The sequence below is a fragment of the Syzygium oleosum genome, unplaced genomic scaffold, assembly GCF_021117445.2.
Source record: "Syzygium oleosum isolate NSW1041296 unplaced genomic scaffold, Sole_v2.1 Sole_v2.01, whole genome shotgun sequence".
NCBI classification, from domain to species: Eukaryota; Viridiplantae; Streptophyta; class Magnoliopsida; order Myrtales; family Myrtaceae; genus Syzygium; species Syzygium oleosum.
The window spans coordinates 8,863,200-8,879,615 of record NW_026607485.1 but is presented as its reverse complement, the minus strand read 5'-3'; the positions used below and the strand labels follow the sequence as shown (position 1 = coordinate 8,879,615).

Genomic DNA, 16,416 nt, shown 5'->3' with positions numbered 1-16,416 from the left:
AATGACTGAAAGCTGGAAGTCTCTATAAAGTGGAAAAGCCGCAGTAATATATGAAAATAAAGTTTATGTCAATCTAAGAGCTAATCCCATACGCAACAAAAAATAAAATAATGATTATGTCCTCGCCTGATTCAAAAAAAAAAAAAAGTTATGTTCACGTGCGGTACAGAAATTCAGAAATTTGGTCATTCAAATTTACTTATAAAATAATTGCATTTCAAGCTCGAATCATAACGGTACTTGTGCAAAACAATTTTTTTCACCAAGAGGGCATGATATTTAATTGAAAAGTAGGGCGTTCTAGAGAAAGATACGGCGCAATGAAAGTTCCAAGTCTAATTGCCAAGATAATCCTGTTGCAATTTATCTATTCTACTTCAGCAAACATATACAGCATATTCTAATAGCTTAAGCCCATAAGAATAGAATTATTATGTCCAATGTGATTCAAAAGAAAGTTATGCTCATGTGCGTATAGAGATTCGGACATTTGTTCATTCGAGATCTACTTATAAAATAACCACATTTTAAGATACTAATTAGATCTTAACAGTACTCGCGCAAACCATATTTCTATTTCACCAAGAGGACATGATATTTACTCAAAAAAAAAAATTCAGCATTCTAGAGAAAAATACAATGCAATGAAAGTTCAATTCTTGCAATCGAGTTGCAATCTACTTCAGCAAACATATCAAGTATATTTTGATAGCTTAAACTTTTAGAGAAAATAGCCGCGCACTAAACTCTAAAATGATTTTATATACACCGGTCTCAATTTTGATATCAGATTGTATGTTTATTGGATTGCATGCGCACTCAAAATAAGAATGGTATGCCAGTTGTAATTTGCTGAAGACAGAAGACTACTATATATGAACAGTATGCTCAAGATAAATCACCCAACGACACAATGAAATTGGATGACAAGTTGCAACTACAGTTTGCACGCTCAGTTGATAAAAGTCAGAGGATGGAACAACGTTGGTAAAGAAAGATAACAATGAATCATAACTAATTCCAGTTTGCACCTCGTGCTTTTTTGTGAACTTGGAACACATAAGGCTGACGATCTCGTTCTTAAATTGTGATATACTCCGGCCACCTTGTTCTCTAAAACTGAGGATCTTGTCCAAAGAGTAACTAAGTGAAATGAGCACAGCTTACTTTGCATACACTATAGAAGTCATCTGTGAAGTATGCCGTAATCTCCTGTCAATAACAAGAAGAACTGGCACTTCCATAGAAAGGTCCTTGTAGTTGTATCCAACGTAACCAAAGACTAAGTGTGTGATTCTTCGATAGATACTTAATCCATACAGCCGAAGAGAACGTAAACCGAATGCACTAAACCAACAATTAGAGCCGGCATACAGCTTGCATTCCTTGAATCGGGTCAGTCATCTATGCAAGGATCTTTCATGAAAAAAGCTTTAAGCTTCGCTCAAGTTACGGAGTAGAGCTCAAGTATCCCAGTTGCTCAGCCAAGACATTCACGTCTTCCCCGTCCTCGTCACCTCCAACACCAAGTAAGCCGGCTTGTTCAATGCCCTCGTTCAACAAATCTTCCCAAAAGACTTCACCAAGTGCTTTATTACCTCTATTCTCATTCTCTTCCACTAATCCTATTTGATCTTCCTCTACATTATTACATTGACTTACACCAATTCCTCCAACCATGTCCAAAGCAATTTTCTCAAGCTCAAACCCTTCGAATTCATTGACATCTCCAAAATTTCGAGGTTCAACCTTAACAAAAGTAGCTATACCTGGTTCATTGTTCTGGACTAGTTGATCATCATCATCGCAGAGGCTCACGCTACTTGGCCCTTGATCAATCGAGCGCCTCCTCTTGTTCTTCCCAAACACTTCCTCGAGCTCCTTCCTCCTGTCCTTCTCTTGGACCAATTGCTGTAGAAAATCGGGATTCTTCATCGCTCTCGCCAAGAAGTTCATCATCTGGTGTTGCTTCCTTTCCGTCTTCTTGAGCCTTTGTTCCATCACTTGGAGACAAGTCCTGGAGGTCTGCTGTTGCTGCCTAAGCTTGATCAGCTCCATCATCAAGACCTGCTTGTCGCGCTTCAACCGGCCGATCTCTCCGTCGAGCCCAAATCTGCCTACTTCAACGCACGGGTCGAGCACTTGCCGTGAATTGTGGGGTACTACATGAGTGGTTCTTCTCCTCCTAATGGTTTTAAGGAGATATTTTTTCCCTCTTAGGAAACCTTCATTAGCAAACTCCCACCTATCTGGATCAACCTTTCTAAAGCCCTAAACCATCCAAAAATAGTATAGTCCAGTGTTTGAAAATCGATGGAGAGACTAAAATGTTAATATGCTATTGTCATGTCTAGAACTTCCAGGAAGAGCTTCACATGTGATAACAATTGTTAAATTAACTTTTGATATGAGAAAGTCTGACACTAATTGTGTCGCTGTGTGCGCTGCTTATATATGACGAAAGAAGCTAACACAAATTAAAGGCACGGACAGTCTGGATCTTTCTGCTTTTTACTCAATTAATTAAAGACACAAACAGTCCACTTTGGTGCTGCATGAAAACCATTCTGGTTCTGTTCAGAACTGATTTTTTGTTCCCAGAATCAGTTTTGGACCAGAAACCCGTTTGGTAACGCAATTTCATTTTTCTATTTCCGGGACAAGTTTGCTTCCAAAACTGATTCTGAAACCAGAAATGAGAACCAAAAAAAAGTTGGTTTTTCATTTCTGGAACAAAAGTGAGAACCATTTATGAGGAATTCATTTTCTTCAACACACATATTCATATGGAAATCACGATCTTTGAGGTAAGAAAAAAAAGTAAAAAATCAAAAATTTCAAAATTTAACAGAATGGTTTAGAATCTGTGGCTACCCACTTTCAGTGAAATTTAAATTTTTTTAGGTACCGAAAAAAATAAATAAAAATAAAAAAAATTCAAAATTTCACAAAATGGCTTAGAAAACCTATGGCCACCCACTTTGAGCAAAATTTAATTTTTTTAGTTGCCAAAAAAAAATAAAAAATTCTAAAATTTAAAAAATTCACAGAATATCTTAAAATACCTGTGGCCACCCAATTTGAGCGAAATTTTATTTTTTTAGGTGCCGAAAAAAATAAAAAAAAGCAAAAAATCAAAAATTTCAAAACTTCACAGAACGGCTTAGAATACTTGTGGCCATCCACTTTGAGTGAAATTTAAATTTTTTTAGGTACCGAAAAAAATAAAAAATTTCAAAACTTCACAGAATAGCTTAAAATACATGTGGCCACCCACTTTGAGTGAAATTTAAATTTTTTTATATGCCAAAAAAATAAAAATAAGCAAAAAAGTAAAAATTTCAAAACTTTACAGAATGGCTTAAAATACCTGTGGCCACCCACTTCGAGCGAAATTTTATTTTTTTAGGTGCCGAAAAAAATAAAAATAAAAAATAAAAAATAAAAAAATTTCAAAACTTCACAAAATGGCTTAGAATACTTGTTGTCATCCACTTTAAGCGAAATTTAAATTTTTTTAGGTGCCTAAAAATAAAAATAAAAATAAAAAATAAAAAATAAAAAACTTCACATAATTGCTTAGAATACCCGTGGCCACCCACTTTGAGTGAAATTTAATTTTTTTTAGGTGTCGAAAAAAAAATAAAAATAAGCAAAAAAGAAAAATTTTCAAAACTTCACAGAGTGGCTTAGAATACATGTGGCCATCCACTTTGAGTGAAATTTAATTTTCTTTAGGAACCAAAAAAAAAATCAAAAATACCATTTGGGCATCTAAAAAAAATTAAATTTTACTCAAAGTGGGTGGCTAGAGGTATTGTAAGTCGTTCTGTGAAGTTTTGAAATTTTTGATTTTTTATGTTTTTTTTCACCTAAAAAAATTTAAATTTCACTCAAAGTGGATGGCCACATGTATTCTAAGTCATTCTGTGAAGTTTTGAAATTTTTGATTTTTTGCTTTTTTTTCACCTCCAAAAATTAAAATTTCACTCAAAGTGGGTGGCCACAGGTATTCTAAGCCATTCTCAGAAAGTTTTGAAATTTTTGAGTTTTTGAATTTTTTTGGGCACCTTAAAATATTTAAATTTCACTCAAAGTGGGTGGCCACATGTATTCTAAACTATTCTGTGAAGTTTTGAAATTTTTGATTTTTTGATTTTTTTTGGGCACCTAAAAATTTAAATTTCACTAAAAGTGGGTGGCACTGTATTCTAAACAATTCTGAAGTTTTGAAATTTTTATTTCTTGATTTTTTTGAAAAATTCAATAAATTTCCTATTTTCCCGAAATCTAAAATTTTTTTATTTTCTCGACATTTTGATGATTTTTTCTGGAATTTTTCAATTTTTTGGGATTTTCTGAATTTTTTTAAAGATTTTTATGAATTTTTCGGATTTTTTATTATTTTTATTCCATTTCTAAAAAAATGGATTTTTGTTCCTGGAAATAGAATTTTCTGTTGTTTATCAAACGGGTTTTTATTTCAGGAAATAGAAATTTTGTGCTGTTATCAAACGGGTTTCTGTTCTAGAAATAGAAATTTTTTGTCATTATCAAACGGGTTTTTTTTCTCAGAAACTCATCCAGGAACCAGAAATAGAAAAATCTATTTCTGGTTCAGGAACTCATTCCGGAACAGAATGGTTATCATTCGCTACCTTAGAGAGCAAAAGGGCTTTACTTAATCATTATAATATTCAGAAAAGTACAAATTTATACTGTGTTCCAGGAGCTTCGTGAACATCAATGAACAACGGGAGTAAATTTCTAGTCCCATCTAAGACCAACCCTACACCCTACACAGCAAAAAAAAATCACCCTACATCACTTCCAATGAATCTTAAATGAAGCAGATTAGATCAACAAACTTACATAGGTATTGAGCTGCCTGATGAAGCTAGAGAAGTTGTTGTGCTTGAAGTATCTGGGCAAGAGGGACATGGCAAAGGCCTGAGCATCCCACACCACAAAGCTGTTGTTGCCCTTGCTCCAAGAGACTATGTGGTCGGAGGTCGGGTCATCCACAATCTCATATGTCTTGGTGAGGAACGGAGGCGGGCCCAAATCATGGAGGCCCTCCATGGGCCGAGGAATTGCATTTGCAGTAGTAAATGGAGAAGAAGATGAAGAAGAGACGACTCCTCCCGAACGCTCCTTCTTCTCTTGAACTTGAGGGTTATTCATGATTGATCTATTTGCTAGTGTGTTGATTGCATGAGCTAATGGAATTTTGTCTCCAGCGGGTCTTGATTTTTGAGCACCCAAGAAGGAAGAACTGCAGCTTTGGCTCAAGATCTTGTGCTTCTTTGGTGGGGTTATTCTCAGATCCTCTCAAATGGGTGCTCGAAAATGCAGGAAAAGATCAGAAACAAGGACTGCATGTGGAGGATCTTGACAGATGAGTCGAGCCAGAGCAAGAACATACTAATCCAGTGAAGACCCATTTCCTTTCATCTTTATTCAGGTTTTAAAAAGTATATATAGGACAAGAATCTTCCCAGATAGTATAGGAATTGAAGATGAAGAGAAAAAGGGATTGGAGACAAGGTGAGATTGAAGATGTTGGAGTGAGCTTTTGAGCCAAAAGTGGAGGAGGAAGAGTTTGAGCTGCTGAGGTATGGAGCATATGCTGTGTTGGAGAAGGAAGGAAGGCTGAGAGGAAAAAGGGAAACAGAAGAAGGGAGACCAAAAATGAGAGAGCCAAGTGTGAAACTATGGTCTTTTAGCTATTTATACATACCCAAGTTTCCTTTTTTTTTTCTTTTTTTTTTTTAATCATTTTTCTCCTGCCCTTATTAAGAAAAGTATTTGGCTCCTTGGTCTTGCTTTGGAAATTTTTTTTATTAGTTTTTATTCATCAAAATTTTCCTCTTTTTTTTGGTTAATCACTCACTTGACAGTGAATTTTAAGGTTATCACTCGATAAAAGTCTGATAGGAAAATAAATAGGGTAACTGAGTTTTACAAGAATGCTTCAATCTAAATTATGAGAGAAACTCCCCCCCCCCCCCTCCCCTTTTTAATTTCTAATTCAATGGAAAATCGGAGAAATTATCCATTACGAGAGTTCTTACAAATAAAATTTGTATTAAAAGGAGACTGAAAACTTGGACTAAAACATGGCTTCAATATCTACTTTTTACTTAACTCTATCATGCGGCGGAGGGATTTTGACTTTTTCTTAATCCGAGAGTTCCGAAACTTTCAATCCATACAAATATCGATATGCAAACACACACAAGCGGCTTTTCAGAATCTTTTGAAATCCGAAATGTGTCCTAAATTTTGCCCTCACACCATGTCTTGGCAAATATTGAAAAAACAAACCAATTGCTGTGCTTTTCGTGATCCCAAATTTTCAAGAAAATTTAGAGATGGGAATGCGTGGGGCAACAGTGATGGAGGGTCCAGTGTTTGGGAATTCTCTCTTTAATTGATGATGATGATGATGAGGACGACGACCTTCACTAAAGTTGTGATCTTTTGTGCAAACAGAAGACAAAAGTGGCATCAGATATTTTTTTGCCCTTTCTCCTTTGGGAAAAGTAGTGGGGGATGCCTTCCCCTTTTCGTTTTAGTTTTTTGCAGCATTCAATCCAAGCCCTAGATTTGGCTAGAAGCGTACGTGGGAACCCTTGATTTGCCCAACACACGGTTCTTAGACAGATAGACACGTCTCCACCGTTTGTCATTATATATGTTTACATATCATTTTTCCTCAAGAATATGAGACAATATATTGGTGTCTTTTTCAATCTCTTTTCTCTCCCCCCCACGTAAGCAAAAGGAGCTACAAAAAATTCCCATTTTTAGACATATCTTTACCCAAATCTACTCTTGTAGATTAGCATTTCATAGATAGAAGGGAAATGACGCAAATGACCCATGAATTTTAATTTAATGTGCAATATCGTCCCTAAATTTTTAATTTGTTCAATACATTCTTTGAGTTTTTAAATATTTTCATATGATTTAGAGAGAATATTGAGCATTTATCGATAGTTCAAAGACCATATAGGAGAAAATAAAAGTCCAGGAATGACACTATACATTGACTAACGTTGAGGGACTTCATTGTACAAATTGAAAGCTCGGGGATGATATTGTACGTCAGACCAAAGTTCACGGACCATTTATGCTATTATCCCTCGATACAAAGTATAAACGCAAAATTGCTATTTCGAATATAATTCTCGACTTCACAATCTAAGTAATCTAGTCATTGAACTCACGATCGACTTGTTTGTCGGTACTCTAAAAGTTCGGGCACCATATTACTTAAATCACGAATCACGAGACCTTCTTCGAGAAAACAGGATAAGTCTTAGAAGTTGAAAGTGCGCCTCGTACTTAACGAACGAAATGAGTTTTTTCGGGATAATATTTATCAGCTCGATTTATCGTATGACCAATGGATTCAAAGTCGGCTGCAATGTCAATTTCTCTTATTCTATATGAGACGACCGAAAAGAGGAATTGATTAATTAAACCGAGAGATTCGAACTTTGTGGAATGCAGCACGAACGGGTCCCTTTCAATTTTATAATATTTGTCGTTCTTTCTAATAATAGGCCACTTGGAAATATCTGGTGCACCCAAAAATTGTTTATGCCAAAAGAGGCATGCGCTTTATGCCGTGGCACCGTCTGATGGGTGCAGATCCTTTCTTTTTTCAGACATCATGACTCACCAACATGGGTACACGTGCCGCGACCTTGGCTCCCCGATAAAAAAATATTAAAATATTATTGACAATTAACTTATGATGTCGGTAAGTTCAGACTTTAGAGGCGTGCTCCACGCTCGTTCGACACACCGATCTGTTCGAAATCGAATGCGAATTCGACCTCTAAAACCGTCGGGTAGACTCGTTTTCGCAGAAATTCTTCGATTTCATCCAATAGTACTGCCCTTTTCCCTAGAACGTCAGAAGGGCGAGAGCTAGCCTGACGCTCTCCCGATTGAATCGACAGAAAGATCATTCGTGTCGGTACTCGTTCGCCGATCGGGCCGGTAAACCCAGTTCAAGAAAAGGCTGAGCAGGTAATCAAATCGGTAGCTAGTTGAACCGGCTTAATATGGCTTCGGAGAACGTAAAATTAACGTTGGATATAAATTATGATTTATGATATGATTCAAAGGCCAATGTTGTCGAAGAAGGATCGAAACCCAACAAGAAGAGGAAAATGCCTAGCAAGTCTGGAGAGGGATTCACCCAAGGCCTGAAGAAGTTCGTTGGCAAGTGCTTCAACTGTGACAAGTCTGGACATCGAGCCAAAGACTGCAAAGCCAAGAAAAGACAGAAAACTCAGGCTAATGTGGTGCAAGAGATTTCCAATGGTGTTGATGATATTAATCTGACTGCTATGATATCCGAGTATAATATGGTGGGAAACCCCAAGGAGTGGTGGATTAATACTGGAGCAACTCGTCATATCTGTACAAACATATCGATGTTCTCGTCCTACACAACTGTGGGGGGTGATGAAAAACTTTATATGGGTAATTCATCAACCTCTAAGGTTGAAGGTGTCGGAAAGATTGCTCTAAAGATGACATCTGGAAAGATTGTGACACTAAATAATGTTCTGCATGTGGCAGATGTTCGCAAGAATTTAGTATCTGGATCTCTCCTTAGCAAAAATGGCTTCAAGTTGGTTTTTGTATCTGATAAGTTTGTACTCTCCAAAAATGAGATGTATGTAGGAAAGGGTTATCTGAGTGATGGTTTGTTCAAGCTGAATGTAATGACTGTTGTAACCAAGGATGATTTGAATAAAGTTGCTTCTACTTATGTGCTTGAGTCTTCTAATATTTGGCATGTTAGACTAGGACACGTTAACTATAAGTCGATAAAGAAATTAATGAATATGGGACTATTGCCGAAGTTTGACTGTCCAAGTGAGAAATGTCAAGTGTGTGTTGAATCTAAATTTTCTAAGCCTCATTTCCATTCTGTAGATAATAGAGTTACAGAACCTTTAGATTTAATTCACCCAGATATATGCGATATGAAATCAATATCGTCAAGAGGTGGTAATAAGTATCTTATCACTTTTATAGATGACTGCTCGAGGTATTGTTATATTTATTTGCTTAGTAGCAAAGATGAGGCTATGAATGCTTTTAGAACTTATAAGTCCGAAGTTGAAACTCAGTTGAATAAGAAAATTAAAATAATAAGGAGTGATAGAGGAGGTGAATATGAATTTCCTTTTGAGGAAATTTGTACTGAGTTTGGTATCGTTCACCAAAGAACTGCTCCTTATACACCACAATCAAATGGTGTGGCGGAAAGGAAAAATCGATCCCTAAAGGAAACAATGAATGCATTGTTGAACAGTTCTGGTTTACCGCAAAATTTGTGGGGGGAAGCTGTTTTGACGGCGAATTTTATTTTAAATAGAGTACCCCACAAAAGGACACAACAAACTCCCTATGAGAAATGGAAAGACAGAATGCCTAACTTGAATTATCTCAAAGTGTGGGGGTGTTTGGCTAAGGTTGCGGTTCCTAAGCCTAAAAAGGTTAAGATAGGACCAAAGACTGTTGACTGTGTTTTTATCGGATATGCTCAAAATAGCAATGCATATCGTTTTCTTGTTCACAAGTCAGAGATCCCAGATATACATGTTAATACGATCATTGAATCAAGGGACGCTTCGTTCTTTGAAAATATATTTCCGTATAACATAGTATATGAGCCAATTGATAATAATAAGAGGCCTCGAGATACTATATCTAGAAGTGATCCAATGGAGGATGAACCTAGACGTAGTAAAAGACAAAGGACTTCCACGACTTTTGGACCTGAATTCTTAACGTATCTGTTAGAGAATGAGCCTCAGACATTCAAAGAAGCTGTGACATCGCCAGAAGCCCCGTTCTGGAAAGAAGCTATCAATAGTGAAGTTGAATCCATCTTGTCACGTCCCGAACCCTAACGAGCTCGCGGCATCCCCTGCTCCGGTCGAAATGATGCGACGTCCCAGGAACGTCGCCGACCCAACCCAAACATCAGAGCCACATGCGGAAGCGAATAACAAAACCCCGGACAAATAATGACGACAACGGGGTAGAACAACAGAACAATCCAAAGAACCACATATTCATACAACACCAAATATACAAACATCATATTACGACATAAATACGGACTAACATCCTCGGTCACCGTTTAAACAAAAGTTCAGGGGTTTGGTTATCTTAATTTCACTATCGGATAACCCAAGTTATACAACCACTAAAACCTTAAGGAAAAACCTAAGGATTGCCCTCCTCCAGTCTGCTTCTGAATCTCTGGCTTGAATCTCTAGAACTCACCTGCAGCTCCACTGGGCACCAACAGCAGCTCCCCGGACTTCCAAAGAGAAAAGGCGCACTTCCCGGGTTTAGGGCCGGGGGTCTGAAAGTGGCGGTTATACAACCGTGAGACGAATCTCAATAAGTGTACAACCCCAAATCCCACGTAGGCACTCACGTACCACCAGACGAAAACACACATAACACACAACGATCGGCCAAACTAACAATCACATGCGACCCTACCTGGAATCCATTACGCACGTTCCCGCACGTTAGACAATAACACAGCCAACACATCACAAGAAGGAATCACAGACGCGCGTGCCTCAATTATAAGATAGAAACCACTTGGGCACGTCCCATACCGTGCCTAGCAGTTTCTACCCCATAATTAAGCATCACATCACGCGATACAAACACACTCGCACGCTACTCACACCATGCGTCACTTTCCACAATCCTCTCGCTTGTCTTGCCAAATCCCACTCATTCTCAACCTTTCCACCACTACCGCGCCTGCGTAAAACGCATCAAGCCAACGGTCTTCTGACCTCGTCAGGCATCGTCACCCCGTCGGGCCGGGCATCGTCACCTCGTCAGGGACGGCATCGTCCCGCGTAAACGTACACGCCTCAGGACGGAATCCTACACACACTTTCCTTCTACCGCGCCCGCGTAAAACGCATCATGCCAACGGTCTTCTGACCACGTCAGGCATCGACACCTCGTCAGGCCGGGCATCGTCACCTCGTCAGGGACGGCATCGTCCCGCGTAAACGAACACGCCTCAGGACGGATCCTTTCCAACCAATCCCACATTTCCAAACCTTCGTTCCACACTCTCCACACGTACCACGCCACCACACAAACACACTGCCAAACATACACACTGCCAAACATACACACTTCACACACATTCCATAATTTCGCATTCTCGTCACACGAACACGCACCATTTAACCACACGCTGTCGGCACGCGAATTCAATGCACATTCACATCACCATATCACCACACTTCACGGCTACATAAACACGGCACGCCACCACACACATTCAGCCCAATGCACAAACCAAATCAGCCCACAACGATTTCCAAGCCAACCAACAAGCACAATCACACAACCACGCACAAATTTCCATTCAAGGCACAATCCCATTAATTAATCGCACAAATTAATTCCGATCAAACCCCAACATCACAGCCCTAATCCAAGCTCCCTAAACCTCAAAATTCTTCGCCTAATCATCCGCAACCACCAAATAATCAGTCACTCAAATCAGTCCCGAACAGCCCTAAAACAGTCACAAATCGCCTAAACCGGGTCCTAAATGAGTCTAGAAATACCCGAGCTCCTAGGCAGTTTTTGGGGGAGACACTTACCCAAAAAGGCGAGACAGAACGGGGCTGGAACGGGCCGGGACAGCGGCAGCAGCGTCGCCGGCGATGTACGGACGGGGTGAACAGTGTTCCGCACGGACGCGATGAACAGTACCACTCCGTACGGACACTTGTACGGACGTAGTGGACGGTGGCGGAGAGGTGCCGTGGCACCACGGCCCGACGGCTCGGCGTGAAAGTGATCCGTACGGACGGTGAATGCACCCCGTCGGGGACACTTACGGACTGTGGCTTGGACGGCAACGTACGGAGAGGGCTGGACGGCCGGGTGTCGACGGACCAGCGATCGGAGCTCCGGCGAAGCTCCGTGCGATCTTGTTTGCGAGACAGGAAAGAGAAAAACAGAGAAACAAGGCATTTTTGGACAAAAACTGGGCTGTGGTGGCTGCACGAGGTGGAAATGGTTGCTTTGGTGATGTTGGCTTGGTGGGGGCAAAGACTACCGGGTCTGTTCGGCGTGAATGCGATCTAGAAAATGGCGAAAACGGATGCGGAACCAAAAACGTGAAGAAGAAGAGGAAAATTCTGGGGAAAAAATGGCTGAATGGGTCTGCACGAGAGAGAGAGAGAGAAGACTATCTGGTCAAATGGGTCAAAGATAGCTTAGTGGGATCCAAGTGTCACAATCTAGTGCCTTAGGACAATTTTGCCCTTGATCCAATGGCTTTCTTTCCTTCTCATCCAATAATTTAGGGGTAGAATGGTCATTTGCTCTTAACCATGGTTGACCAGACCTGAGTTAAGCCTAACTCACCTTGGTTAATCCCAAAATTAATCCAAATTTCGGAATTAATTAAAAATGGCCTAGGGGTATTTTCGTAATTTTCCGATCCCGAACCAAAATTCCAATTTTCGCACATACGTGTTCCATATGTGCGTGGCCAACATAATATCGCGTCGGAATCGCGAAATTCACCGCGCAAGCCCTCGAAAATCCACGTCAAAGTCTCGGGAATAAAATAATATTATTTTTCCAATTTTTGTCGAAATTCCAATTTTTGGCCAAAACGACTCCTGGTATGCGTGGCCACCCCAAAATGACACTAGCCTCGAAAAATAACCTCAAACGACTTCAGAATCGCCATCGGTGACCAGAGGGGCAAAATCGTCATTTTCCGGGTCCCGGACCGAAATCCATTTTTTTGCAGAAATGGGTGGCCCCAAGGTTGGCCAAGCCAAAAACGTCATCGGCTGTCCAAAATTGTCACTTTCAAAATTCTCGATTCCCGGGCCCGAATTCCAAGAAATGACTAAAATCGAGCAATCGCAACTTTAGCTTATCTCTGGCTAACGGGTGGCTCATTGGGATTATGCGCTCTCGACCCGTGACCGATACTAAGTCAAATCACTTTTAAGTTTACTCCACCCGAGACGACCTCGATTGTCATATAATTGCGAGGGTCTGTCACTAGTGCCCTTTGGACACGATCAATCAAATAGATCGGTCTCGGTTGGCTCAAAACATTCCCTCGTCAATCGATATGGTCGAAGATCGAACCCAGGTCGAGTTCTTTGGTCGTGCGAACTCAATCCCGTAATAGCCCTACCCCTAAGGTTAGCATCCCGTGAATGCGCATTTCCGGGTGAGATCTCACTATAAGTGCATTGATCAAATTCATTTCATGAATCCCGGGAAAAGGATCGAAAATTCAGACTGTTACACATCTTGTCAAACCATACATGGGAATTGGTTGACCTTCCTCCTGGTAATAAATCACTACAATGTAAGTGGATTTTCAAGAGGAAAATGAAAGCGGATGGTACTATTGATAAATATAAGGCTGGGCTTGTAGTAAAAGGATACAAGCAACGAGAAGGTCTTGATTATTTCGATACTTATTCACCCGTTACTAGAATTACATCTATAAGGATGCTAATTGCCATAGCAGCGGTGAATAGGCTTGAAATCCATCAAATGGATGTGAAAACGGCTTTCTTAAATGGGGATTTGGAAGAAGAAATATATTTGGAACAACCCGAAGGGTTCATTGTTCCAAGACAAGAGAAGAAAGTATGTCGGCTTATCAAGTTACTCTATGGATTGAAACAAGCACCAAAACAATGGCATGCTAAATTCGACCAAGTCATGTTGTCGAATGGTTTTAAGATTAATGAGTGTGATAAATGTGTATATGTTAAGAACACTCATAATGGTTTTGCCATTTTGTGCTTATATGTAGACGACATGCTTATAATGGGCAGCGATAGTGAGGTTGTTAAGGCGACCAAACGCATGCTCACAAGTAAATTTGATATGAATGATATGGGGGTTGCAGATGTTATTTTAGGAGTTAAAATCCATAAGACATCTGGAGGATTAGCTTTACCACAGTCCCATTATATAGAGACGATTCTGAAAAAAGCAAGAATTTAGGCATATCACCAGTAAGTACCCCGATAGATGTTAATTTACATCTTTCAAAGAATACTGGTGAAAGTAAGGCTCAAAATGAGTATGCTAGTATACTAGGCAGTTTAATGTATGTCATGAACTGTACTAGGCCAGACATAGCTTGTGCGATTAGCAAGCTAAGTCGATTTACAGTTAGTCCAAATGAAAATCATTGGAAAGCTATGAAACGTTTATTGGGCTACTTAAAGCATACTCAAGATTATGCTTTGCATTACACAGAATATCCAGCGGTACTTGAAGGATACTGTGATGCAAATTGGATAACCGGCACTAAAGACACAAAATCGACAAGTGGATATGTATTCACACTTGGTGGGGCGGCAGTGTCTTGGAAATCATCCAAAAAAACTTGTATTGCTAGATCCACTATAGAATCAGAATTTATTGCTTTGAATAAAGCCGGTGAAGAAGCAGAGTGGCTTCGAAATTTCTTGGAAGATATTCCTAATTGGCCTAAACCAGTGCCCGCTGTTTGTATACATTGTGACAGTCAAGCGGCAATAGGAAGGGCAAGGAATGTCATGTATAACAGTAAGTCTCGACACATACGTCGAAGACATGACACAGTAAGACAACTTCTTTCTAGTAGAATTATCACCATTGACTATGTGAAGTCAAAAGATAATGTTGCGGATCCATTGACAAAAGGCCTAACTAGAGAGATGGTTGCGAAAACATCAAGGGGAATGAGTTTAAGGCCTATAAACAAGTCATCATAGCGGAAACCCTACCTAGTTGACTAGAGATCCCAAGATCTAGATTCAAAGGGACAACTAAATTATGAAGACAGTGTAGAGTACTGTCAAATTTTTGACTCATTCCCGGACGAAGACAGTACTAATATGTGAATGTTAAGCAAAAGCTTTTAATGATTCTAAATTGAGTATATGATATACTACATGTTCAGAAATCACCTATGTGAGTGTGAAGTGAGGGCCGCTTCTGTGAGAATTGAAAAGGCCGAATTCTCTAAAACACTCATGAGACCAGACGGTGTTCATGGCCAAAACGAACACAACAGTGAGAACCAATTTTGTTCGAGAAACAGTTGTGTGATTTTCATTGTCCAGGCTTACACCAAAGGTCGACAGTTCAAAGACATCAAGTCTACTGATTGACCGAGTAAGTCCGATAGGTTTCACTAAGGAAAGTTCAAAGTCTCAGACTACTTATCCTGATGCAACGTTTTCTCATGGAATAATCGCACATTGCATCTCATGCATATATGAAGAGTCGGGAAAAACTGAATCTCTTATTCATGTTGGGGATTGTTGGAATTTTGGGTACAAATCCCTTGTAAAGTGAATAAGAGGTGTGGATGGAGGAGTCCCACATTAAATAGAAGAAAGATTGGAGATGGATTTAAATAGTTGAGCCTCTCAAATGGGTTTGGGCCCTAAGGGGTACCCTACTTTTGTGGAAGAGAGAGGACCTACGCCAAGCTGGGTCGGTTTCCCCCCGCCCCCTGCGCGCCGCCGCCGGCCGTCTGGCCGGCTCGGCTCGGATCGGGCCGGGCCCGGGTTCCCGTCGATTTTATTTTTTCCCGAATTTATTCCTTTTGTTTCGAACAGATATGTCTGTTCGTAGGTTCGGGCTCTACCATCTGTCCGAGAGTGAGAGTAACCGAACCAAACCGAACGAAATTGTTCGCTTGGTGACTCTTCATTTTCGTCCTTCTATATCCGAAATTCGCTTCATTTTTGTCCACTTTTGGACAAATTGGCAGTTTGCACTTACTACTTCTGTATGTTTTATGATTTTACGATTAATGACTTGTCTCCCAGTAATGTGCTCAATAAAACAGTGCAATGCACACCTTTCCATGTTTATTACCCACTATTAAGCCTGGAATGTGGTAGATCCTAACCAAGCATAATCATCGTTCGACAAGACCACAATTCCTTGGAAATGACTGAAAGCTGGAAGTCTCTATAAAGTGGAAAAGCCGCAGTAATATATGAAAATAAAGTTTATGTCAATCTAAGAGCTAATCCCATACGCAACAAAAAATAAAATAATGATTATGTCCTCGCCTGATTCAAAAAAAAAAAAGTTATGTTCACGTGCGATACAGAAATTCAGAAATTTGGTCATTCAAATTTACTTATAAAATAATTGCATTTCGAGCTCGGATCATAACGGTACTTGTGCGAAGCAATTTTTTTCACCAAGAGGGCATGATATTTAATTGAAAAGTAGGGCGTTCTAGAGAAAGATACGGCGCAATGAAAGTTCAAGTCTAATTGCCAAGATAATCCTGTTGCAATTTATCTATTCTACTTCAGCAAACATATACAG

At 39.7% G+C, this 16,416-nt stretch overlaps 1 protein-coding gene across 1 annotated transcript; it reads right to left on the bottom strand.

The window, feature by feature from the left end:
• Window positions 1–848: 848 nt before the first annotated feature.
• Window positions 849–5,690, bottom strand: LOC130138203 (heat stress transcription factor A-6b-like). The gene is made up of 2 exons (XM_056311583.1): window positions 4,873–5,690; window positions 849–2,271 (listed from the first exon to the last, which is right to left on the bottom strand). Exons 1-2 carry the CDS (start codon window positions 5,182–5,184, stop codon window positions 1,450–1,452), a joined length of 1,134 nt encoding a protein of 377 aa, XP_056167558.1. The 5' UTR covers window positions 5,185–5,690; the 3' UTR covers window positions 849–1,449.
• Between the last annotated feature and the right edge of the window lie 10,726 nt (window positions 5,691–16,416).

Bases quoted from the DNA above. Each gene is read 5' to 3' on its own strand.
- LOC130138203 (XM_056311583.1), bottom strand. From the start codon at position 5,184: ATGAATAACCCTCAAGTTCAAGAGAAGAAGGAGCGTTCGGGAGGAGTC. The intron at 2,272-4,872 runs GTAAGTTTGTTG...TGGATGGTTTAG, and splicing joins TCAGGCAGCTCAATACCTAT to GGCTTTAGAAAGGTTGATCC.